A 27,553-nucleotide genomic window follows, 5' to 3' on the forward strand; every position below is an offset into this window, starting at 1 on the left:
CAGTTAACATTCACTACTGAGCTGCAGAAATCAACCTCAGACCTTTCCCCTAGTCTTACCCAAGGTAAAAGCCATGATCCTGAGCTCCCCCTTGCCTGAAGGGGCTGCTGCATCCTGGCCCCAGAAGTTTTAGGGTTGCAGACTAAGCATGCATAACTGTAAGTGTGTAATTTTCTTGGGGCTTGCTATTTCTTGACTTTTTTCAATAAATTCTTATTATTGAGAACTAGTACAGTAAGTGCTTTCAAGCAGTGCCATGAAATAAAGGCATACCTGCAACTTCCCCTGCTGAAATTAATAGGCATTTTAAAGAAGCTGAGCTGCACGCATAACAAAAAAACCCCATGCTGAAACTGTTGCACAAAATACTGCAGATTCTATAGCCGACTGGAAACAAGTAGATCCAAAAGTAAAAAAACCCCTATCTATAGCTATAACTGTATCTATATGCAAAATGGATACTATTATTTTTTCTGTGCCTTTCGAAAATGTAATAAAATGCATAAACTGTGCTTTCTATGTGTGGTTTTTTCTGTAGAAACAGAAGTGGTGTTTTGACAGCTCCACACTTAAAATTACTTTACTCCCTGTGCTGTTAAATGGCTGTGGCTAGTACCACAGCATCCTTCTGCACTGACAGACAGGACTGTCTCTATTTTCTTTTCCACTCAGCACCACCTGGGACTGACTTTTTGAGAAGGTTTACGCTCTCAGAATAATTTTAGGTCCACATACCATGGAGTTCATATACAGCCTGGGTCATCAATATACATTTATTTTTCTTTTCAATATGTTTTCAGGGGGCTTTTCCCCAAAAGGCACTTTTGCACTCAAAAGAGATCACCAGCTATTGAAGTCTGTGCTGCACTTCATTTCCAAAGTTCAGGTCAGCCGCTTGACTGCTCTGGGTGGTGCTGCTTAACACCTCTGCCCTGGGTTTTGGGTCCTGATGGAGGCACAAGTTTTGAAAAGCTATTTTTACAAACTTTAGTCCAGGCAAATCGCTCACGTTCAAGCTAACCTCTTTGTTTCTCAGTTACAGCAGACCTATGCTTTGCATATACTGGTAGAAAACACAGGAATGGAGGAGGCAGAGCTACAGCATGGGCCAGTTCCCATGACCCTGTATGCCTTCAAGCAGTCATTTACAGTCCTTCCTTTTTTTGGCCTTCTGCTACAAAGCAGAAATAGGGTCGGGGAAGGATCTTTGATTTTGCAAGAGCAGAAAACTGAGGGTGTTTTCTCAGGGTGTAAAGGCACCTTTCCAGCTGACAAACAGGGTGATAACACAAGTTAATATGTTGGCACCGAGACCTTTCTGACACTGGAAATAGAAGGTGATAATTTCAGTCACTGTGAAAAGTTCATGTGGATACCTTCATCACGTGGGACATATTACGGCGTAACCTCTAGCTGCAGACAGCGGCTATGCCTCCCTCGGCTGTGACATATAGGTCCCAATTAGCACTTAAGGAAAGAGACTTTACAGACTGCACACTCACCTCTGCTCAGCCCGTCCGGTCCCCGAAGGATTCGGCATTCTTCTATCTGGCCAAACGGAGAAAACATCACCCTGATATCATTCTCATTACACTTCTTCGAAACCATTCCTATGAACAATTTTCTGTCTTCCACAGCTAGAAGATAAAAATAATGAATGAGCAAAGGCCATTTCATCTCTTTCCTGTGATCAATGCTTCATTACCACATCAAACCAAGCTCCAGTCATGTGAGTCTGGCTCTGTAACTGAAGACAAGTCCTAAGGCAAACACTTTATACTTACAACCTCGCTTCCTCCCTTCCTCCCCCACCCCAAATCTCTCGGTTTTCTTCCTCTTTTTCCTTTTTCTAGTGGTGCTTGCTGTTTATATAACATATTAATTGGCTGCCTTAGCTGTTCTGCATATGCCTTCCCCATCACAGCTTCTAAGAGAAAAGCATCCTCTGTTAGAGGGACTTTTGAATATATCTTTGCATAGATTTTAATTCAGATAAATTCACTCACCTCGCTCATGTATGAAAGAAATCATGGCAGGGGTGAGGGTGAAGAATGGATTGTGCTCATAATGGTATGAGCTAATGAAAAAATATTCCTGAGAAATGTTTTGAAAGAGCGGCTGGCTCCTATCTGAGCTTTCAATTTCAGCCAACTTAATGCACAGCACTCGAAAGGCAGATGTGTAACGACTGCTCTGGAAAACGAATGCATTAAATTTTCCTGTTTGGTTGTTTTTTGGTTTGGTTTTTTTTTAATTGAGACTGCCACAGCCCTCTCCCCTTCAGAAGGACACAAGGCATATTCCAGGGCATCCCTTTAACACCCTTTGATTCACAGAGATGCTGAGCTTGCAAAAAAACCATGAAAAAGGTGCTTTACCCGAATTATTGGCAGAATATTTCCTGCCTGCATTGTCACAAAAATCAGGAAAAGCTGGACTGCTGCAGCAGGACGCACGCAGTCCTGTTAATCAAACTCAAATTTACAGGTCTAAAGCTGCAGACTCTTAGCAAAAATGAAATAGGTCATCAAAACTTAATTCACCCTGGAAAGACTCAAAAATGTTACTGCACCCTCCCATCTATATTAAACCAAAAATCCGAGTGCTTATTATACAGTATATACACCAGTGCTTTCTTCTTCTCTTGAAATGGCATGTAAATCCAATTCACTGTAAATGAGCAGACTGTCAGAGTTTGCAGGGAAGCAAAGAGAAAAGGAAAGCTTTACTCCAGAGAGTCTGCAGTGCACTTACTTATTTCTATTATTGTGCAAATTATTTTTGTAATGAAGTATTTTCATTTCTGGGCTTACCAAAAAAAAAAAAAAAAGAATCTTCCCTTGCTCCCCAACTCTCTCTCCTATATTAGTATGAGTGTGTCAAATGGAATAAATTACAGCTGAGGAAGAAGAAACTGCATCTATTTTCATGGAATTTTATTTGTGTTATACTTCAACACATTAAGTGCATTTCATAATTTCAACAATAAAAAGAAGAGGTTCATGTTTATTGATCATGAGAGGTGTCTGAAGGAATTTTTTTCTTTAAAATCACTGGCTTAAAAAAGTATTTGGAGCTGTTATACAAGCAAATATCAAGACAATGTGTTTTTCAGAATCCAAAACAGAGATCAGCCCCTACAATCCCAGCTTCTCGCTCTACAAGCTTGCAAGAAAACTGGTGTGAATTTAACACCCAGGCGAAGTTGTTTTCCTCAGCAGAGATTCCACAAGACTCAACATTTTCATTCACACTTTATATTGAGGTTCCACATGCTGGTTAATCCTCCAGAAAGGGTTAACAAATGATGAATTCATGGGATGAGCTGGTTATATACAGATCAAGAGCTGAATATGTGGGATTGCAAATAAGACCTGCAAGTTGGGATTTACATATATCTGTGTGTGTGTCTATGTGTGTGTATATCTATCTATCTATCTATCTTTATGTCTTACAATTAAACTTCACATCTGATTTGTAATATATAATTGGCCTTGATGCTGTTAATATTTATTTCAGGGATGGTAAAACTGAATTGCCTTGCTCACAGCCACAAGGAGAGTCTAAGCAGTCACTTTTACTGGTGAAAGGATGCCTGTAACTTGGCTGCTTACAATTCCCCTACTGCCTGGAGTAATCCCTTTGAGAAAGGTCCCCGGCCAGCCTGTCCCCTCAACAACAGCCACACACTATCACCAGGGTGCAGGAAAGGGTCTGAGGCAAGGGATCCTGCTGGGCTGCCAGGGATGGATGCCTCTACACCACACACCCAGGTCAGATGGGGGGAAGCCTTGGTGCCCAGCACGAGTGCAAGTACTACCTTCTGCTGTGTGTCACCAACCTCTGCACTTCTGCCTGTGTGTTCATTAGTGCCAGCCAGTTTAAATTTGGGTTGATTTTAGGCTTAAAATACAGCCTGCAGGTCTACCCTAAGGGTGACTAGATTCCAACCCTCTCTTAAAAATAGCTGCTGGCCCAGTTGGAGACATGCCTGCCACGTCATCCCAAAGGAGGTCCCTTGGGTCCTGCTTAGGTGCAAGGACAAAGACTCAAACCGAAGAGATTCAGGTGGAGATGCAAAAGAAATGAGATGCAAACAGGAAGGCGTTGTTTTGATTTTCCAAAGAGTAGCAGATGACAAACTCCCCACCGGCCTCCTTCAGTTTCACCAGTAACCTATATATATGTGCCATTTAACTAATGTGATTTGCAGGTTTTCAGCTTGAGGGTGATCTTATAGTAAATTAAACATCCAGTTCCCGTGTACCGTACATCTTAAAAATGCAGATTTCACAAAGAATGCTCAGAGTACAGGAAACATTGATATGATGACTCTGCATTCCGTGCTATTAGTCAGTGCCGATCAGTGTTGAAGCTTAATAAACTTGTCTTTTTTTTTTTTTTTTTTTTTTTTTTGGCTAAGGGCCTAGCATAAAAAACATTTAAAGGGACAATTTTCAGGATCAAAATGACATATTTTCACTCCATCTGACAGAACATCTGATGATATTAGGCTGAAAGACTTTTTAACAATACATTCTCTCGCGGAGAAAGGGATGCTTTTTCACCTCCGTAAGACCGGCTGTCTGGATTTATTTCTGCATTTCTGGTCAGCCACTCTTCTCCTTCCTTTCAAAAAGGGATTCCTACCTGCCACGCAGGCACGGTTTGAGTATCAAATAGACAATGGACCACAAGTAGTACAGGTCAAACTTATCTAGAGGTTCGCAACCTTTCCTTCTGATCAGCCAAGTCTGTGGATTCGCCTCTGCATGTTGGGTTGCTCCCACAGGCTATAAAATGAGGAGCCCAGCATCAAACACATGCGACTCAAGGAAGCACTGAGGTCGGGAAAGGTGCTGTCTGCTGCTGGTTGGAGAGAGGATGGCAGTCTAAAGCTGTCTTGCCTAACTTTGGCCATCTACAGTTTAGGTGTCCAGTTTTATAAAGTCTTAGCTAAAACGTTATCAGTTGGCTGCTGTCAACGTCAAGGGATCAACTCCTCTAAAGGTGGCTGACCTCACCTCTCCCAGCAAGACGTGGTGGCTTGTTACATGGGAATCTTTCCCCCACTGCTGACAGTCCACACAGCTGTTACCTTCCAACCAACTCCCAAAACTTGGGCATCATGATAACACACAGATGTCCTAAGCTCAAGCTGTAAGAACAGGATGAATACATGAGCTCTGAGGGAGCGGACAAAGCTCAGGAGCAGCGAGTGCTTTGGGCAATGAGAGCAGGCAGAGGAGAATGCTGCGGGGAAGGGTAACAGGGCACAAGGGTCAGCACCCGCATGCGCATAGCTCATAAACATTATGCTGCTGCTTCTGCTGCTTGCTAATTCTCTCTCCTGCACTAGGGGCAGGTTTCAATAATTCAAAATCCAGAAAATCAATGATTTTTTTGTGTGTGTGTGAGCATTTGATATCATTATTTGTACTCTTTGCTCATAGGCTTAGCTGCACTTTCTGGCTGTTTTGCACACCTCTGGGGGCAAGAAGTAGATACAACCATCCGTAAGCAGCTAGTAGGATGGGGTGGCTATGTACCCCTCACTGGTGGAGCAGAAATAGCCAGAAGGTGACAGTGGACAAAGCTTAAAGTTCTTGTTACATGAAGGAAGGTGTGAAGGTGCACAGAACCAAGTATGGGGTTCACCTCAATACATCCAAACATATCACAACCACAGGTCCAGCTATGCTGCTAGGACAGTTTGTGTGACATATCCAGTGCTAAACCTCTGGATTTGGGGTGGGAAACTTTTGTCTGAATGTAGGAACCCTGTGTGACAAGGTGCATATACCTGTTTGAAAAAGAGATGAGTTGTTCTCGTAACTCCATCAAGACCAGCTCCACCATCCCTAGCATGGGTGTCTAGGTATTGCGTTTGAATCCAGAGTGCCATGTTAGCCAGCAAAAGTTATCTGAGATGAAGTTTGCCTCTGCTGGGGGGGAGCTTTTTTCAATCTGAGCCTCCTGCCTTCTGACAGCACTACATCCAACTTGCAGAATAACATCCTGACGGGTCTAATTTTTTAGCTTTACTCAATATGCTTCAGTAATGAGCATTTCTTGCAGGCTGTATTAGATTGCTTGTGCTAACCCAGGAGAATAAAGGAGTAGAGATTATTTTCTGTATGCTACAAAGGAATTAAACCTTGTAATAATCATGGGAAATCTCCCTGAAGAGTCAACAAGCTTTCCTTTTCTCTCTTCTAAACCCCAAAAATTCTGTCCTGAAGAATCAAAATTATATCCCTTTATTATACATTTTGAGGAGTACAGACAGTTAGACTGTCCATTTGCTGTCCAGAAGTTGCCTTTTCTCTTGAGCAAATAAACAACAGTTAATTATGCATAAATGGGGGTTTTGGGAGGGGGGTGTTTTTTGTGTTTTTTTTCATCCAGAAGGGAAGGGGGGAAAACAGACTTTTTATCCCTGTTTGTAAGCCTGTGAAAAACCCTTGCATACAATCTGTCAGAGTCACACCTGGATCCAGAGCTGCCTGCATTAATTATCAACTTTTCTATGTGTTAGTGCTAACATATGGCATTTAATTACTCCCTCCAAATTGACAAAGTTGTGCCATTTAGAATTTCAAAATTATTTTTTCAAGTTTTCACTAATAAAATAAATAACAATAAATTATAAGATCACTCAGCTACCCACTCCTCTTTTTTTTCTTTCTTTTAAAATAGGGATTTTTCTCATTTTCCTTGAAGTGGTGACGCTTTGGTCCATTTAAGAGCAAACTGTCCGCAGGATATGTGCCTGAAAGTACTGACTGTATTAAAATTTTGATCCAAGACAAAGTTAATTATTTGCTAAATTGTAGCATGTTAAAGGCCACAGACAACTTAGAGTCAAGCATGTATTTATGTGCTTCTTCGCATTAGCGTGCAGGAACCCCTTGTACTTGAAAATGGGAGGATATCCTTAAATGGACCATTACTGTGAGTGATTAACAGTCAAGATGAATCTAGCAATAGCGGAGCCTTCTTGAAACCATGCTTTTCTGGCAGGTAATCCTTAACAAAAACTTTGCAGATAGGTTAAAATAACCACCTATCGATACAAAAGTGGTCAGACTGGATCTAACGGGTGATCAAACCAGGACATGCTAAAAAATTCACCATTTGAAAATCTTTCAGTGATGTTACATTTCTCAACAGTAAAAGCCTTTTCAGAATCCTTCTGGGTAGGCAAATTAATTAGATCTGAAGGCAAGTCTTTCCCCATCAACTCTAGCTGATAAAAGCTTGGTGGAAGAAATTAAGCTTTACTTTATCTGCACGAGCAGAGGGATGGTTCAGAGTTGGTTACATAGATCTATTGGCCAGCCAGAAGAAAATAGATCTTCAGGTTGCTAATGAAGTCCGAAACCTGCACAGGTGCCCAGGCACTTAGTCAAACTTGCAGAGGGTGCCTCTTCCACACCCATCTCCCAGTTTACAGGAGGAGGGCTTGGCCTTTTTTGCGAAGGGATACGTTTCTGAAGTGATGCAAACACCTAAAGACAGGAACAGTCATGGAGCAGGAGGAACATTTGATCCTGGTACTCCTGGGCTTGGATGCTCAGTCAAACCTTTTTGCAAGGGACTAAAGATGGGGACGGGACATCTTACCACACAGCAAATAGTATTCTTTGAAAACCTCTGTAAGGTGTATGAGGGGATATCTCCTTCCTTCCTGTAGACCTTGAAAAGGTCTCCCAAGCCTTCACAAACATGTGCAAGCTCAGATGAATTGTAGTGAGTGTTCAACCTCTCCTACATATCTTTCCAAATCTGGAAATTTTGACCAAGAGTATTTCTTTAACCTCTTTGAAACTTGAGAAACACCACTTTATCTAGGGATCCGCCCACTACTCAGAAGCCAAAAGGTCTCAAGCTTTCCTCAAAAGCTCTAACACCATGGATCATAAAACCCAAGATGCCTCGGCATGCCTTCTTTCTTTTCCCCTTTGAATTTACCAGTCTGGTTGAAGAGGTACAGTTTACAATTCGCTGTTGGCACAGATAATACATGTCCTCAGATGGAGAGTCTGCAGCATATGGGAAAACACGTGCCAAACAGGCCTCTGCCTCCCCCATGCTGCTGTTCTTTCTCTTTTTGGCTCTCCAAGCTGCTTGCAAACTCTCACCTCCTGCATGGATCCCATGCCTACACACTATTTTTCCGAAGAGTTGTACCACTGTTACCAGCATCATGGTTTAGCTTGACTTCTCTTTCCCCAGTCATTAAAAAGTAAGAGTTCCCACACCCAGAACATGCCTACCAGAAGTACCTATACCCTCCAGGAGTCAAAATTTAAAAACATATTTAATTTGACAAATGCAACCTCTGATCTGTCAATGTGTTTTCCCCAAAATATAAAGAAAGGCAAGAAAAAATGAAGGGGTGGGGGGTGCGGGGGGAAGCCAATCCGTCATGACTTTCATGCTAGGAATAGGTGCAAGAAAACAGGAGAGTGTTCCCATAGTGCAGCCAAGAGCACCATGCAGCCTAAGGGCAGCAGCGAGGAGTTAACCTACCTTGCTTTCCAAGCAGGTGCCACTTGCAGAGCAAGACGGAATTTGCACAATTCCCCACAGTGCTTTGCCAGTACATTCAATTTTTAGGAAGAAAAACTTCAGGTAATGAACGAGTAACTCATTGGGAGACAATTTTTGCCTGTTGCCTCTTATTTTGCTAACTTGCCAAGAACTTGAGGTGAAATTTGTCTTTGAAAGAAGATACCCTAGAGGCTATACTTAGTTCAGAGGGCCCAGACAGGTGTCCTAAGGGAAAACTGTGCCTGCTGCAAGCACAATAAATCCAAAGGAGTGGGCTTTGGATGCCAGCAACAAAGTTCTCCTTGACCACAGTGGGGCCTGAAAAGTTTGGTCCTTCTGCCCATGCAGGTGCCTTGGCCTCTCTTCTGAGCATTCAGAGACAGCACAAAATCACTGCTAAAACTCAGCCCAAGAGAGAGAATGCTTACAAATGGCTGATGGCTCAAGCTTCCTGTGCTAGTGGCCAGTTTTGTTTTGAAAGTTGCCATAATAGGAAACCTAAGTTTTAATTTCCTTCCAAACTTTATAATCCTTGGAGAAGCCTGAAAATGGGATGCACTACAATTAGCTAAAAAGCAGCCTTAAAAAAGCCTCGCGGAGAGATTTAGAGCCCAATCATAATTTACATTTGCAGGTATGTAGATCTCTAAGTGCACGGCTTCTGCCCTGATTACTAATTAATGAGGTGCAAAGATGCCTGTTGGAGGAACCAGCTCTGATTATGTGGGTCTTATGGGAAAATGAAGCTCTTGCAATCTAAGAAGGCAGATGATATCTTTAACATATATTTAAAAAAATTACAGGAACAAATCAAGGGGCAAAATATACACATGTATATATTTTTAAAGAATCACACACAGCCAGGTTGTGCTACCATCCGATTATCTTATTTCCTTGAATATACAAACCTGGCATGTTTAATAGATTTAGCATGCCATCTATTTTGCATGTCATATACATCCAGTTAGGCAGTACCCTAGTATTCTGAATGGATATTACTGTTTTTATAGCATTCAGTTTACAATCACTGAGAGGAGCAAGTATACAGAGAGCTGCGAGGTAGGCTTCCCAGTTCAGAACTGAGCATATGATTAAAACCTAAATTTGGCTCAGATCCAGAACAGCATCATTCTATAAGAAGGAAGAGTAGGCAAATGTCTAAGGCACATCAGCTGCTAACACAGTTTGTTAGCAGAGATTTTTGATTTGTTTTTTTTCTTTTTTATTTTCTCCATTAAAATTCCATCTTATCAATATCAGGTGCTTCCACATCACCTTGCTGCTAGGAGTTGACAAGGGAAAGATGTACACAGCAAGGTAGGCTGTGACACACAGCAGTTGCAAGGCAGGTTGTTTTTCAGAACATTTCCTTCCTTCTTTAAAGCAGAGAAGTAGGAGTTCAGAGCAGGTCAACATCTTCCCCAGCATGTCAGGTTGCAAGGAAACTACCTCATATAATTTTCACCACACAAGAAGTAAAGCATAAACTCTCACAATGTTGTGTTTTCTTTAGTTTAAAGGGAGTCACACTTAAGTAAAAATAAATTAAACACATACCATTTGACTTTTCACTGTCTGCGGGTTTCATCTGAATAGGATGATGCATCTAAAGACAAAAATGAAAAAGAGAAAGGCAGGTTGGATAGTCATAAGAAATCAAGGATCGTGTTTTTAATGAAGGCCTAAAAAGTTACACAATTAATATTAAACATGTTGAAATTATATAAATCCAAAATATCACTATATTACTATATTATAAACTTTTAAGAAAAAGTAAGATGGTAAAAGAGCATTTCATAACCAGGAAGATTAAAAAAAATAGATCATTTGGCCCACAGGATTCATATAAAACTTTGATTTGCTGTATCTAGTTTCAGAAGACCTCTAAAGTTACAGCCCTCATTAATTTATGGCATGCTTGGTTTCTGTTTTACCAACTTGTTTTCCTTGAGCTCAACCACTGCCAAGACTGAGATGGAATTTTCAAGTAATTTAAGAGCTAGCAAGCATTTCAAACATACTCAGAGAAGTCGAGTTTGACAAATGAACTTTGCTTGTAATTAAAAAAAACATGTGATGATTCTTTCAGGACTGAAGAGGAAGAGAACCGTGCTTGCTATAATAGTTTCCCATAACTGTTTAGTATCTCATTTATTTTATTTTTTTTTTTTAAAGAATACATTATATATTCATTCATAAAGCTTCCATCACAACATGGCACAATTCTGGCTTCCATAAAAACTCCCAATATTTTTTCCTATTCGTCTGTGAGTGTTGCTCTTACTGGAACCAACGCCAACCCCTGTGCGCAGCACGCTATGCTCAACATCGCACCGTATCCTTCCTTGGCATGTGTGGTATGGTGCATCCTCAGCTTTCTTTACTAAATGATATTCCCCTCACACTGAATTGTTAACTGATAACTCCAACTGATTATTACGAGCAGTGTTTTCTGTTGTTTCAGGAATAGCAACACCATAACAGCTGAGCTTCCCCTGATCAGAGTGTGGGGCTTTTCCACTGGACGTTGGTTATAGCTACCTGTGTTGTTCACTGCCATGGATTCAGCGAAATTTTGTTACAGCTTCTCAAAAGCCTTCAGAAATGACCTCACATTGAGTTTCAATGTGGGAGACATTTAAGCTTGCAAAACCCCCCCCACTTTTATCTTCTTTCATTGGGCTCTGCAGAACTGCCAGCATTTGACGGCACAAACCTTCCGGCAGCAGCAGGGCCCCTGCCTTTTCTCCCCACAGCAATTCCTCATCATTTCACGTGAGCAGGTAAAAAAATCTATGCTCTTTCTGCTTTTGTATCATTTTTCAGTGCAGCAGAGCTCAGTATGGCCTGAAAATGTCAGAAGCAATTCCATTTTTTTCTGTAAAAGACTATTATGGCAAACTTTGGGAAACAAAAACAGCTGAGCAGGAGAGAACATCCAGGCACTCATATCAAATGTGCTTTCAAAACAGCACAGAAAACCAAATCTGCATTGCTTTTGGTGGAGCCACTTAACCTCCAGGGACACGGTTGCTAGATTCTTTAGAAAATATAAAATATCGCTGTGAATGTGTCCATAAGATTTACTCCAACCCCAGAATGCTCCCTGGCCCTGCAAATCAATGTATTCCCTGTACCGCCTGCAGAACCCCCTGCTGTGCCCAAAGGAAAAGGCAAAGCCACAAGGTGGATGTAGTCACCAGGATCCATAAATTTCCTTCGATTTTAATAATTGTGTTCTCTTTGAATCATTTTTTTTTTTCCCAAATGGACTTTAATAGCCCAGCACTTGTCTGCCACCACTCTTATTCGATCTAATTTATAGAAAAAGGGAACTTCTATTGTACTCTAACTAGTGCTTAACGTTTATCCTGGCATCAACAAAACGCTGGGCACTCCAGGAGTTTCTAAATTCATGGGAATGTGATGCTGCATTTCCACTCAGCAAACAAAAAGCGAAAGAAGAAAAAAGGTGTAACTTGTTCCATAAGCCCGTTGCAGGTATCGACGTCTCTGAAGAACAATGAAGTAGTGAGAAAATAGAGGAAAGAAAATTAAGCCTTGTAAATTTGGGAATAGGCAGGTTATAGAAAAAAAACACCAATCCAAATGCAGACCTTTCATAGACAGAGAATCTATCACTCTCACTTATATATAACACTCATTTATATGCCTTTAAATGGAGATATTTTGAATAAAGGCAATTCTATCAGTGTTAAAAACCTTGCACTTTGCAAACTGCCTGAACCAGAGAAGCCAACTTTAGACCAAATTGATGTGAACAAGTCATTTTTGTAGCCCCGTGGTCACAACATAAAGATCAGCGTTACCTGACAGTTACCACATCATAAACCATCCTCTTCTGTCACACATAATTACCCCAAGTTCATTAAGTCAGTAATCTGTTATGCACACAAAGCGTGAGGGAAGAATTAACAAGACGCTTCCACTGGGTTTTGACTCGGTTTCAAAGGTTCCTGCTAAAAACTCGTGGTCCAAACTCTCTTCGTACCAGCAAGCCAAAGTCAGGAGCGACGCTGTTGTGCTTAACAAAATTATATTGGTGAAAAACTAATAAAAGATTCAGATCAGGTCTGGGGAATGTAAACTGCAGAATACCCACGGTAAAATGGATGCTATACACAAACATGGCTTCATTGAAGAGGAAGGTGGAAAAATACGTGACTGACAGTTTCCTAACATGAGAGGGCTCATGCTGAAGCTTGTTTAACCCTGACCATCACCAATTGATACATTAACAACCTTTAACACTAGATTCAATAAAACATGCCATTTATAACCTGAAATGGGTTTTACAGAGTCACTGGTTCGCATCTCATTATTAAACTCATTGCTGACCTCTAGAGACAACTGCCGTGACAATACATATTATAAGCTCTCTACCCATAAAATATTTAAAAGTAGGTGTAAAAAAGAAAAGAAAAGAAAAGAAAAGAAAAGAAAAGAAAAGAAAAGAAAAGAAAAGAAAAGAAAAGAAAAGAATGAATCTCAAAGAAGTGTGCAGTGAATAAGAAAATTAAAGGGGCAGAGACAAAGGCTAAATAGGTACTCTCCTTTCACTCTACAATGAGCAAAAGAGAAAATAATCTGTGCGTTTTATATCTTGCTTGTATAACTGCAGGCTATAAAATAATAAAATAGCTGTGCTTTCTGAGGCCCTCCAAAAGATTATAGATGATATAAACCTGTTTCAAATTAGATGCCACTCACTAGAATCATGTCATCTACTGAAATGAAGGATTTCATGTCTTATCAGAAAGCTGTTATTGTAGCTATACATCACAAAGCCATACACTTATGGATCTCAAGGTAAGCGATTTCTCAGTATGTCATGTCACACAGAAAAAACATGAAACGTTTTCTTCTGGGCTTGAAGAAAGCTTTGCCTATGAAAATACAGTATTTATGAATGCACAGTTGCAATTAATAAATAGGCAACAGTAAGAAAAATAACTGCAGAAAGTAATTTATAGGCATTACCATCACCCTGTGCTCAGACCGTATAGTGAAAGAGAGCCAGGCAGCTCGCAGGCGAGTTCCTTGAGTGTGGGCAGGTTCCCCTGGCAAGCACCATGCATGGGGACAGCAAAATCAGGCTGCAGAATGGGCTGGAAGGAGCAACTGCTCCTTGGCAGGATTTTAGAGAGCTCTGCCGAATACAGTTGAGCTGCCAGCAACGGCACGACCTACCTTTCCTATAGGTGCTCACTAGCCATAGGTCTCAAAACACGCCATGCCAACGTTTTACAACCCAGAGCAGAGAAACGCCTCCCGCCCGAGGTTGTGCAGGGTCTTGCGGCAGTGCCGGCAAGGCAGGGGCTGCACCTGCCGCTGGCACTGTCACAGAGGCCACACACAGCCCAAGGCCAAGCACATCCCTGCTCCGCCTTGGGCACATCCCAAGCAAGGCTGCTGATGTGGTCCATGGGAATCAAAAATGGGAAAGAAGCAGCTGTCAAACATGCAGCCCTGAGAAACCCCCTGAAGTCAATGAGGACCTGGCCGTTGGCCACCTCGAGGGTGGCAGCAGGACCCAGCCGTGGCCTAGAATTACAGGTGACCAGTTACATCTTTCTTCCCCCTCTTTTTCCTGAGTACATCACACTGTATGCAAATACAACTTCATCACAGAAAAAAACGCACCAGAGCAACCCCAAAACCTCTTAAACGCATGTGTCCTCTCCAGCTTTAGAGCCTCAAAGTCATCGTTTCAACAATAATAATGCTACCTATTTACATTCTTGTCAAAGCCATGTGACATCTGCATGGGAGAAAACAAGCCGGCTAAGAGTCTATTTCTGGCAAAAATATTGCAAGGAAATTAGATTAACCTGGGTGGAATTCTATCTGGGAATTTGGAGTCTGTCGTGGTGATTAAGTCATCATTTCTGTCAGATTACTCTAATCGGCTGTCAAATACGATTCCACAACCCCATCTGTAACTTGGCATCCTCGTTATTCAGTTGATGTTACCTTCTGTATACAAAACAAACACCAAACAAGGAGGTGTGTGCAGCCTAGCATTTAGCAGAGTCATTAGCTGTGATTACTATTGTGTGCTTGCACATTGCATGAGGTGATCAGCTTACAGCTTGTTTTATTTAGTCAGGGAATGCTTCAAATCAGGCGTAATCTTAAGCCCGGCGTGCTGGAGGTGAGTGGGGAAGAACCATCTCCAGGCATGGCCGAGCATGGGACCAGCATGCTCCGAGTCACCACTGCTTACCAGCAACTGCCTAAACCTCATTGCAGAGCTGTCAGTAGATTTGGAGAAAAGGCTTTTGAGCACCTGCTTTCCACCTGTTTTCTGAGGCGAATGGACACTCGGATGTTCTAAGTTAGCTACAGATGCCCTGTGAGCAGCGAATTCTGTGGGTGAAGTAAGCATTGCAGGTGGAGGTAGTCAGCACTCTCAGTGATCTGTGCTGGTCGGTTTAATATGAAGTTGTTTGATACATATGTGAGTCTCTCTTACAGAGGACTTTGTTGATTAGAAAGCAGGAAATGCGTTTCAGTGAAGGTGAGGGAGCTGATGGGCTCAATTCACTGCAGCTGTGATGAGTCTGCGAAATTTGGGTGCCCTCAGAACCTCTGAAACTCTGGACATGTAATTAATGACAAAAAAATCATTATTTTATGGCTCATCGTGAAAAGACCTTCATACCCGAGTACTACATCTATTAGCAGCTTTTATTCTCTGTTCTTGCCACTGCAGATTGCACGTGCCTTGCTCCCGTCACTCCTTGTGCCTTCAGGAAAGGGGACTGCTTGTCAAGAAGGGACACCAAATGCATGTAAACCAGCCCATGCCTTCACCCAGCTCAGTGTGTCAGTGAAAGACCATCTCCTAAAAGTCAAGCACAGTGTGACTTTACATCATGCGAGCTCAGGGAATGTGTGTGGAGGACGTTATCCATGACTCCTCCCTCCATACCGTTCCTCTCATCATCTTTCTACAACCCTTTAAAGCCACCTGCAGATTTCTAGGGCTCTTATCCCTCTTCAGACCTGTGCCTTTCCTCTCCTCCCTGTCATCTGCCATGCCTGTAAGTTTCGAGCCATTGCCCCAGCTCAGTTTGTCACCCTCACAGACGGCATTGTGGGGAAACACAACACAGACTGGAGTTACACCTTCCCCCAAGCAAAGGGCAAATCTGAAGAACTTTGGGTTATTCAGGCAACATCCAAACCAAACAAACTGCAGTAGGATTAAATGATGACAGCTTACGTGTATCTTGTCATTTCTAGCTCTTTGGGACTTGCTTCCTGCTAGCATACATCATTGTTGAAGCCAACGGGGACTTCTTTCACATTTTTTACATCTCAGAATTGTAAAATGGCAAGAGGGAACAGGGAAGAGAGAAGAAGAGATGTCAGACCTTAAAAAGAACCATAACATTCTTCCTGCGGGAAGGATTATAAATCCATAAACCTTTTGGAACCAATAGGAAAACCAAAGAGGAAGCAAATACTAAGGAGCAGCAGGGACAGGCTAAGGGCATGGGAGAAGAAGAAAAGCACCTAAAGAGGCACAAGTGTGAAAAACAGTGGGGAAAATTCACGTTCTTTGCCTAAGTCTGGTCTGGGAATGAATTTAAAGCTTTCTCCAAGCTCCTGATCCAATCAATTCGTGAGCACAGCTTAATTAGACCAGAAGTCCAAGGAAAAGAAGAACCCAAATCTCTACCTGCCAGCTTCCTGAACACCTTCACTGAGTCTGGAAGATAGGAAGGAATGTATTGACCTACCAAAAGACCCGGGGAAGAAGAGAAAATGGTCCATAAGCACCGGAGAAACTAAATGATTCTCAGTGTCTTCAGAAATCGTAGTTTTTTCTGGATTATTATGTGCAGACACCTCTACACACACACACCAGCCCCTCATTTCAGCTTTTAGCTCCCAAGTTTTTCAGTAGGATCCTTTTGGAAGAGCTCTTGAACATATTTCTCACATCACTTCAATGCCAACTGGTTTTGTTTTTGCAAACCCTTGTGACTCACAAGTAATAGAAGTTTCCCTGAAGTGAAAGAGGTGTATTTCCCTATCGAAGAGAACTGTTTAGAATGACTTCTCTAGGGTCAAACTAACTTGAATTACACAGTCAATATCTGGCTACAGCTTTGGGGAACTTCTCCAGGAACTGGGGACAGTCTCTGAGGCTAAATAAATACTAGTGAATAAAAGAGGCAAGGGACCACTCTCTGGCTCTTAAGAGTAGTGTGGCACTGCTAGCATTTACACAGGTGTACTTCTCCTTCCTCTCCAAACAGGATGCCCTGGTCCATACTCCCCAGTGGGAACAGTGTCTGGCCCACATTATTCCCCCAAATATGCCCACACACCAGGCAGGAAAGTGCTAACTGGCACCGAGACCAACGCCATCGTCCTGCTTGCTTCACTGGCACCAGCAAAGCTTTGGATTCTCAGTATTGGTTTAAGCCATTTACCTTAGCTTATTCACAGGTAAAAGGAGGACAGATGTGCATCCATCACCTAGACTCACAAATAAATGCAAAGCAGTAGCTGTAACTGCCTGAGAGATGGCATAGCCAGAAGTTTGTTTACTGTCATCCTTTCCTAAATCCCAATTTAAGGGATTTAAACTGTGTTAGGTATTCATACAATTTTTGTAGTAGAAGAATGTGGTCTGTTACTTGGGCTCTTCGATTACTGACAGACATATAAATATATATATATTTATGCATGCATATTTTGGAGAGACAGTGAGATGGAGAGAGGGAAGGAGAAAGGGAGAGAAGCAGGAGAAAATGAATATTGCTGGTGGGTGCCAAATATAGTTCATGCAGTAATGCACAACATCATTATTTTCTATTTAGAGCACAGAAACAAGCATATAGCTTGCTTAAAACAAGTTGTTTCTTTTACTGGAGAACACTAAAACTGCTGAAATTCAATGACTTTTGGAAGCTTTCCAACTCAGTCATTTGCAATCCACTACACTTCGAGTTTTAAATTCAAGTTAAATTGAACATTAGCTTGAGAGACTAAAAACAATGCTGCGCTTTGAAATAATAATAATAATATTCTAGCGATCCCTTCCCCAGTCACCCCTGCATCCTGCTGCCCCTCCCGTATATTTACTAATTAGGCTGTAACGTTCAGTCTCCTTTAAAAGTTGTACCCTTATATAGAAATGAAAAAGTCAGTGGTTTTAGAAGTGACAACTTCACTTCCTAATGTCCAAATAACTACTGTTGCTCTGGTAGAAGTTATACTCCATTTATTTAATTCCTTCATTTCTTAACACCCACACAAATGGCAACAACTCCAGTACACTTGCGAGCCAAACGGAGTGGAGATAAGGAAGGGGAGGTACGACCAAACTTTCTCTCTTCAAAATCACGTGGAAACCAAAGTGATTAACTATCTTTTCATCAAACAAATGAGCCTTTACAGAACCTATTCAATCCTAAAAATAGACATTAAGTGGGATTCTATATCTAGTTGGGAATAATGCCTTGGGGATATTTTGTATCATCCATGCTTAAAAAGCAAACCCATTAGACACATGAAGAAAATATCAGATATTATTTTAACAGCAAGAGTTATCCATCTCATCCGCAGCAGCAATAACACTTGTTGACATTTTGCCAATTGAAGTTTGCATGCCAATGAGGTTTGGGTTTTGGTGGGTCCATCCCCCGTTCTGTGTCCATCCCCGTTCCCCCCCCCCCACCCCCCCCTTGCATTAAAATGGTAAGGCACAGAAAAATAACAAAAGTCTCTCTGTGACATTAATTGACTGGGTTTGAACACCCATGCGAGGTAATTGTGAGGAGCAAAAATTACTGCCCATGTTCCGGAGCGGAGGAGGGAGCGCAGGGCAGCGGCGGTTTGCCCAGCAGCACGCAGGGAGGCACCGCGTGGCACAGAATGCCCACCCGAAGGGAGGCAGCCGAGCCGCCTGGGCTGCAGCAGCGCCCGAGCGCCTCATGGTCTAGTTGATTTCTCCTTCTACCACCACGGCGAGGTGCTTACCACTGCACGCTCTTATTTAGCAGAAAGGAGACAACGAGGGGAAAAAGGCACAGAGGCTATACGTGATGCATCTGGAATTACTCCACAACCAAAGCCAAGTCTCTCAAGCCAAAATCTCCTAGTTTCATCACCAGGTGTAGGTAAGGCACTAATAGGTGGGTGTACCGCACACAAGCAGACTTTTTTTACACTATTACTTGCTAGATAACCTGCTGAAGAGGTCATGTAAGAACCTGAAGCAGTGATCCAGGATAGCTGGAGGAACCAAATGCCAGCCAAGTGGTTGTGGGTTTGGGATCTCAGTTAGTTACTAACACAGCCTCATGCTGCATTGGGTGGATTCGCCCAAGGTGACCTAAGATGCCAGGACTTGATTCCCAGCATGACACAATCCTTACAGCCAACGTCCCACTGGACATGACTCAAGTGTTCTGAAGCCGTACTTTCTTCCATCTCCTTAGTCGGGCGTTTGTTTCCAGAAGTCAACAGGAGATTGAGACTTAACAAGGAGTCCTTTTCCTTCAAATCTAAGAGCACCACCCCTCTCCATCGCCCCCCACCCCCTTAATTGGGAAACAGAGCCAGAACACAGCCAAAACATGCTACCTATTATCTCATCTTCTATGAGAAGTCTTTCTACTTCCCATGGTAATGAACCAGAGGTCCCTTAAGACCCCAGCAGGTGAAGGCAGCAAAGCAGAGGTTTGTGCTTACTTTAGTGGTCTGCAGAGGCTTATTTCACCTTTTTTCTCCTAGCAAAGTCAAATCCCCTGCTCTAGGAAGCATGGATGACTGAAGGCATATTAAGGGAAGTTTGCCCTTCTCATTTATGACTTCAGAATCTACGAAGCCTCAAGACGATGTTCCCATCTTAAAAAAAAAAACCTCCCCTGTTGCCAAATGGAAACATTCAAGTAGCTCTGGCTGTAGGCACCATTTTAAGGTGCCAACGTTTCAGCATGGTCCACAAGAAACCTCTCCCTTTCTACAAAAATCCCTGATTCCGCATCAACATCCAGGATGATTTTTAGAAACTTCCAAAGGAAATGAAGCAGCCCTCTTCCCCCATCTTCTCCACCCCCGAAACACAGTCCCAAACAAGTCTAACATAAATTCTCTTTTAGGCTGCCAATGACCATGAAGAAATTTAGTTTAAATGAAAGGTTTTTAAAAACATGCAGTGTCTTTTGTAACGCTAAACCCAAACTTGTCCGTGACTGAGGGCATGGCTACCATGATATTACAAGTTTGTTTTACAGCAGTTTTATTTTAAGATTTATGTTGTTCAGTGTTTGCATGTACTGCCTTCTCTGTGAGCTATGCTCTGGGAAAACACTGTGTGATTATGCTCAGCAATACCCTCTACCTTTGCCAAGCTGAAATTCAGGGAATAACCCTCTAAATGGAATGACTAGTGACAGCAGCATTTCAGAAAGGCAAGAAAGCCTAGTCAGGGTCTCCTCTGTTTCTTTCACAATGTTATCTCATCTACGCTTATCTTTTCCATTTTTTGCTTTCATTCAATAAAAGAGAAACCAGCCTCAACCACTCCCTGAGTTTCACATCACAGATTTTTCTCTTCATTTACTAAGCAGATCTTCTGCCTGACTCTTTCTGCAGCACGGAAGGTCACCTTGATCCAACAATGCACTTGGTCTCCTCTACTGACGGAAACTAGAGTCTATAATTTTGTACAAGACTCAAATTCTAGGCTGTGGGACTTTTACTTAAAGCTTTTTTAAAGTTCTTGTTGGAAAGCTTTTATATTTGCATTACAATGTACCAGCAAGAACATCTTACAGCTAAAAAGTGTGATTGAGGTAAGTCTAAAATAAGGCCAAAAAGCATCAAAACTATAACTTCTATTGAAATTCTACCTTTTCAATTAGAGCAAAGGGTACAATTTATAGAAACAGTTGGCAGCGATGATGGGGGGCTGCTGCTGTTTTTACTTAGCAGAGGTGCAGAGCAGTTCTGAGTCCAGAATATAGAATTCCCACCTCTCCAGCAGTCAGGCAGGCAGGCAGGTTCTTCCCTGTTACCAAACACAGACTAATCCAGACTCCTTCAAAGGTCAGATACGAGCCCCAAACTACTTGTCAACACGCACGCCTCTTTAAATATTACAGGGAATAGCCAAAGCGTTCAGGTAGAAAAGGAGTTTTGAATGAAGATGTCAAAAATCTGACTCTCCTGACTGAGATCAGCTGGGGTAAGTAGTACAGTTTTATTGTCTAACCAGCAGAGCCATAATATTTTATGCCAAATGAGGATATGGCTCATAAATTCTATTTAAGCTCTCCATGAGCTGAAGTTACAGGAATTTTCCACAACTATCCAATATCAGCATCCAAATAAAAGCTCTCAGTGTTATGCCAATACTCTGCAGTGGTGAAATAATCTGGCTGTGTAGAGAGAATGAAAAAAGATAGCTTGGTATTTGATCCATCGATGAAAACAGAATGATACTGCAGCCACACACACTGTCCACGTGAAAATACGAACGTCTAGTTGTGGTTACATACAAACAACAGCAAGAATCACATTAAGGAACCATATAATTTTTAACCACCTTTTGCATGAACTCAGGCTCATTAATTTTTTAGCATCTCTGTAGCTAATGTACTATGCCGGTGCTTTCTTCAGGAGAAGGAAAGTACTTTTTTTATTCATACTAAACATGCAGTACACATTTATAATGCTAATCTTAAGGAATTCTAATGTATTTAAATATTTCCCTCAATAGGTGCTTGGGAAGTTAAACAAACAGTAAAATAAATGGACAACATTAGCAGAAACATGTATTTTTGAAGAATGAGTCAGTTCCAGCTGGCTGTGGTATCTGCGCTGAGCTGTGATTAAGCTTTTGCTAGTGAAAAAGGGACAGTTTCAGGAACAGTAAGGCCAAAATCAACCCGCCTCCACCCATCTGCAAAGCCCTGAACTAGCATCTGACCCCAAATATGAACCTTATGCATTCTCCTAGAGGCTGGGCCCCTCAATTCTCTTGAAAAAAACACCAATGTGCTTTGTTTAGTGACTATAAATGCCAGTACGTGAAAAGCAGTCTTCTCTTCCTCTATTCTTCATATTGCTGTTCTGCTCAATTAATTAGAAGTTTTCTCGGTGTTGAGCCCCATGAGTTACATCTTTATGCACAACTTGCCTAAAGGTCAAAGAAATCTCTTTGCAGAGATGGCTTCGGGTGGAACAGCTGGAGGCCACAGGGAGCTATCAGAAAGGTCCTCTGATAAAACCAGCTGAGCTAAAAGCTCTGACATCATTCATCCTACCTGCTCCAAAGGTAGCATTTGGAGCTACTGGGAAGCCTTGAACTCCCGGTTTCATGGCATATGCCATTTTTTCTGAGCAGGTCTAATGCAGCCTGAGGGCTGTTGCAGCTTTGGTGAAACTTACAGAGGGCAATGAAAGCACAGGGGAAGATGGCATGGGTGCAAGAAAAGACATTTTCAGCAAGTCACACCCTCTATTTTTGACTCTCATGTCAACAGGGAGGAAGAGAAATGCCACACGTGAGAGGTGTTAGCTATCAGGCCACTTTTAAACTGTGATAAATCCATGTCAATCTTTGCAAAATGAACAGGGTCACAAGAAGCAAGGGCCATGCCTGCCTAAGCAGCCCTCGGAGCCCTCCAGACACGACCATATAAACACAGCATTTAAACCTGCTGTAGCTCTCACCGGCATCTTTCTTTTTAGTTAATCATATATTTTTGTACAAATAGGAGGATTCTATATTCACACAAGCACAGCAATTCTTTCACTTCTTAGCAATCACAGAAATGAGAGATGAAAAAAACCCAGTAGCTCATCTTGAATGACTTAATGCCAATACAGGATTACTGCCTATCATGCATTTCCTAATTCTTTCCTACCCCAAATGCCTGTAAGGATTGCAATTTAACTGTTTCTTTTAGAAGATTATTCTTATTGGATAGATACTGTTTTTCCTGATACTTGATGTAAGTTTTATTTCATCTCTTACGATGGTAAATCCTCACTTCTCTGTACAATCAAAATAATTCCCATTTGTCACTGGTATTTGGGCAGTACTTGGCCCTGGAGGAAATAAAGGCACAGTCTACAGCCATGCTGCTGGGAATGCTTGGTGAGGAACTCCCACAACAGCTTTTCTCCTCCCAGTATTCCTTGCAATATTTGAAATGAACATACTGTATAACACAGCACATTTTCCTCTAAGGTATTGGCATGAATTGGCCACAAAATAATACTGGTTCCTGTCTGGCAGATGCTTGCTTGAGTGATGGTCTAGAACACAAAGTGACTTCAATCATCTAAGCCATTCCAGTTGAATGGCAATTTGAAGGTATCACGTACCTTGCCTCTCTACATGAGGCTGTAATCCCACTGAGAGATCCTGGCAGTGGTAAAAAGCACTGGAGTGTTTGGGGTTTTTTCACAGTGGAATTACAAGGTTCACTTATGGAGCTACCTGACTTTCAGTTCATAGAATCATGGAATCACAGAGTGGTTTGGGTTGGAAGGGACCTTAAATATTATCTAGATCCAACGCCCTGCCATGAGCAGTGATGCCTTCCACCAGACCAGGTTGCTCATAGTTCTTAGTTTAAAACTAATCTTATCCTCTGATTAGCGTCTTATTTTCCACAATCTTATTTTCTTCAAGCCAGAATCCCATGTTCTCTATTTTAAAATCAATGGTAAGGCTCTATTCATACTTTCTTTAAGATCATTACAGACTTCTAATTATTCCTTTCAGACATGAGCTGCTTGCTTGCTTTTTCTGTTCCCCACCCCCCCACCCCGTCATGTGTTTCTCTATTAGAAGAGAAAATTTCCACTCGCCGCAACTCGTAATGGTTGTAAGTGGGACTGTGTGAGTATCCCTAGAATCAATTACAGAGGTAATGTATTAATGAGATTCCCTGATAGATTGCAAATTCCATTTGTAAAGAAGCAAAGTTGCTTATTCTAACCCCTGCTTACATATCCCCCCCCGCCCCCTGTGACAGGAGATAGCCCATCTCTGAGTTACAATAGGGCGAGAGTGGAGATTGACTACAGACTGCTTTAATGCCACTCTTAATGACAACTTGTGAAGATTAGGAAGTTGTCAGAATCAGATATCAGCAAAAGCTCCAGCTTGCTTTGTGAAGTCAGTCTGAATTAATTAATGGGTAGCTTTCCTTTGATATCGCTTTGATATTTGGCTGCAGCTGGATAAAAATCAACCACAAAGGAAGCTACATTTTGTTTACCACTGCTTAAGACTCTGTTTAGTTCAATGGTGTTGGTTTTTTTTTTCTTTTGCAGCTTTTTTAACTTCCCTGGCACAAGGCAATAGAGATAGGCTTGCGCTAATAAATGGAGTTATGGTGGTGTGTTTTTCAGTGACTGCATCTCTCCACTCCTGGAGACACTCAGGCTACATTCTGGGAGCAAAGCCATTATTGATTTCATTAAAGCCGCGAGTGAAAAGATGGACTGTTCCAAAAGTAAGACAAACATTACCCTTGCCCACTCTGGTACTGCTTTTCCCATTAAAAGGTATTTAACGCTTTAATGGTATTTTCTGTTTCAGAGGGTGCTGTTCACGTGCTCCAGACACTGACAGCCTGAAACAAGCTCTGCAGCCAGGGGTCTTCCTTCATTCTTCAGGGCGGGCATACACAGCCCATTTTAGTGTCTCTAGAGGTTTTGGATGTTTACTACCACAATGGGATGAACATGTCTGTATCCCAAAGAGATGCTGGGCACCCAAATGAATCCCTGAGCACCTCTAGCAGCCCCAGTGACCCTGCTGGCAAGAGGAGAAGGGATGGCTCTGCACACCACAGGGGAAGAGCAGACAAAGAAGTGTCTCTTCCAACTAAGCTGATGAAGATGAGAATTTCTTCTGGAGAACAAGCAAAAAAAATCAATTATCTCTCTGGGTCTGCAAAGAGTATTTTTAATTAGGCAGCATATTAATTACCCAAAGTGTGTTATTAGAGCAGGAGACTCAATCAAGCCACCCAGTTTCACTGGTGTTCCAGGACATATTATGGGGTTTCTAATGACCACAAAGACGACAGAAGCTACGTTTTATCTCACCATGTATGTTGTCACATACAACGGCACAGTGCATCTCAGCAGCGTGGTTCATTACCCGACTGAGACGGGAGAAAGCTAGCTAGGGATGCCTCAGCTTCCTGCACCACCATGGGAGTGCAAACACTGAACGAGACAACATCGCATCCCTTCGACAGCGATGCACAGAGCCACAGACCACACAGCAGAGGTATTTGAAAGAAGCTGCACAGCTCACAGGGTTGGACACAATGGCAGAAGGATGCTGAACAAACAATATCTCTGTTATAAACATGCCAAGAAGCCCAGGCTCTTTAGTCATAACATAACTCAGATCCATGGGCGCCGAACATTGCTATCGAAGCAGGTAAATGGCATCCAAGGGCATCTCTAATGATGTTACTTCCTGATGCCTGAAACATTGTTTATGATTTGCCTTTCTAATTTCACTATTGTAGGAGTAGTCAGACAGCTAGGAAGGCTCCCTGAACTAGTTTTTCATTACGAAGACAATTTTAATAGCTTGTGTCATGGTGCTAATGAGGCTGACTGAAGCACCTGTACTTTCTGTTCTGGATAACAGAAAACAGTTAACACCAGCAGGAGGATAAATAGCTGTTTAAGAGAGTGCCTGGGCTATTACCCTTAGCTAAGCATCCCCCCTAAATCTTGGTGAGCTTTGCAATACTCTATAGAGTACTCTAGTGAAGGCCTCTCAATTTTGTTCAGTTTTCCATTCTGAAGTGCACAGCAAAAGGTTCTCCAGTCAGTGATTTTTGGGTGCCCAGCTTGGAAGTGATATCCTGTGAACAGATCCTCCAGGCTTGCTGAGCAAGATGTTCTAAGTTGGAGTTTAAATTCTGGAGGCATTTTGCAAAGCGATGACCTGAACTGTCCACAGTTAGGTAAAGCCATGCCACATACCAGAACAGTTTGACCTTTTGGGGATGGGCTTCAAATCAGGGCATTTTTCAGAGGCTGAGCAAGTATTACGTGTTACTTATTTTCCATCCCAATATTATTATACTTCAAAGGTGTGCAAAACACATCCTGAACTACACCAAAAGGGGGGGGGGGGGGGGGGGGGGGGGCGGGGAAGCTAGCATGCACCTAACTGCATTTGCAGCTGGGTTAATGTGTTATCGCTTGTCAGCAGATCTGCTACACCAGGGAAAAAACAACAGTCTGATAAAATATCAAGGATCTGAAAGAGCTCACTGGTGCCAGTACCCTGTGCAGCTCTGCACCTTCCTGACATACCCCAGGGATTCGGCTGGGGCATCACCCCCCACCCTGAGCAAGGCAGATGGAGGTTTAGCCTCCTTCTGCCAGTGAGTCAGGTCAATGGATCTTCCTGCACTTCCCTATTCTTGGAGAGTATCTCCCAAACATTTGAAGCTTTTCCAAATAATAAAAATACTTACTAGAGCATGGACTTCTATCCAGATTTCACAATTCTTGAGTCACTACCCTCAGTACAAGGCAACCAAGTGCTTTTACTTACTTTCTCCCAACCCCAAGAGAGTTTTGTATTTTCATACGCAGCAGAACAGCTTCAAGAGGAGGAATGGTGACCTCCAATCTCAACTAAACCCAGCGGTGAAGGCTCTGTTAGGTCAATTCAAGTTAAATCCTTACAACAAACAAGCCAGAGAGGGTATGAACTGCGTTCTCCTGCATGCCAGAAAGCTATCCTAATGATCAGGCTGCAGGGGAAGGTGAATCTGCCCTGCATCTTTCACTGAGAGAAAGGGACAACACAATTCTGAATTAAATGGTTTGCTCAATTAAGAGAAGTCATTGACACTTAGTTAATACTCCCCTCTCCCTCTGCCTGCATAACACCCATCGCTCTGCCATTAAGCTGCGAGTTCAGCTACTTCCAGGGATTTCACTGGGCTCCTAAGTCATTTTTTACTGCTTTACGAATTCAGGGCTAGTAATCCATTCTGTGTTTCACAGTAATGGTGGATATGAGCCCAATCTTTCCGCTAAGGAACCTGAATTTAGGGCAAATATTGATTTTTCATTTAAGTGGCAATGTCGGTTCAACTTTTTTTAAGGGCCAGAGGTGGAAGTGGTGCATTTGCATAATAAAAAAATAACTTCTAGGCTGGACAAAATGTATCATTAAGTGGTTCAATATGCATAATATTTTAAAGGAAGAAATGGGCCAGATTCACTTTCTCAACATCATTCAATGTCTTATAGCTCAGTTCCTAGGAATAGGCACTCCTTGGGAATTCTCCACTTTCCCAGCTGGTTATGTTCATCATTCAAACATTTCTAAACTTCTTGGATCCTTCATTAAACAGCATTTGGCCATGCTATATGGGTACTGAATTAGTTTAATTTGTCATCATAAATCAATCACTCCAATCCCTTAACTAACTTAATTGCTCTTTGAATTCCCTTTGTTTTGTCAAAATCTCTTGAAATCACTGATATCTCATATTCAGGCTATTATTCAAGTCATATTGGATGATTACCTTTTTATTACAGGTAATTTTTACATAATATTCACATGGTACTGACAACTCATAAAGCCTAAAGCAGAGGAGAGAACTGGATATTAAAACGCTCCTCCAGAAAGGAGCGTGCCAGGATATTCATTAGAAATGAGGTCACGATGTAAAGTGAAAATCAGAAATATATTTGGTTTTTTCCTTCTTGTTGGACAAACGGTATTTTATCAGAAAGTGAACATGGACTCACAGTAAGTCAGATTATTCTGAAGGTTAAATAACCTGCTAAACCGATTCAGCACATGGCCGAGATTTCCCTCCCACGTTACAACCCCTTAAGCCCCGTGCCCCCAGAGGGGCCATGGCACTGCCTTGCCGATACCTCTGATACCGACCCTATGGCATGTAGCAAGACCAAGTGTCTTTTACACTCAACGCCA

The 27,553-nt window shown here is 42.1% G+C and overlaps 1 protein-coding gene across 12 annotated transcripts in view; it reads right to left on the reverse strand.

The window, feature by feature from the left end:
* The window catches only part of CELF2 (CUGBP Elav-like family member 2), a 376,801-nt gene that overhangs the window by 66,838 nt on the left and 282,410 nt on the right, over positions 1–27,553 (reverse strand). For 11 of the 12 annotated variants that reach the window (XM_056338914.1, XM_056338917.1, XM_056338911.1 and 8 more), the window contains 2 exons: positions 10,114–10,162; positions 1,503–1,637 (listed from right to left, as the gene is read on the reverse strand). In XM_056338914.1, the coding sequence (XP_056194889.1) occupies positions 1,503–1,637; positions 10,114–10,162 (184 nt within the window). Of the gene's footprint in view, positions 1–1,502; positions 1,638–10,113; positions 10,163–27,553 lie in introns of those variants that run through there. The other variant, XM_056338923.1, reaches the window with a different exon arrangement.

Source organism: Falco biarmicus, chromosome 5 (genome assembly GCF_023638135.1).
Source record: "Falco biarmicus isolate bFalBia1 chromosome 5, bFalBia1.pri, whole genome shotgun sequence".
Classification (NCBI taxonomy): domain Eukaryota; kingdom Metazoa; phylum Chordata; class Aves; order Falconiformes; family Falconidae; genus Falco; species Falco biarmicus.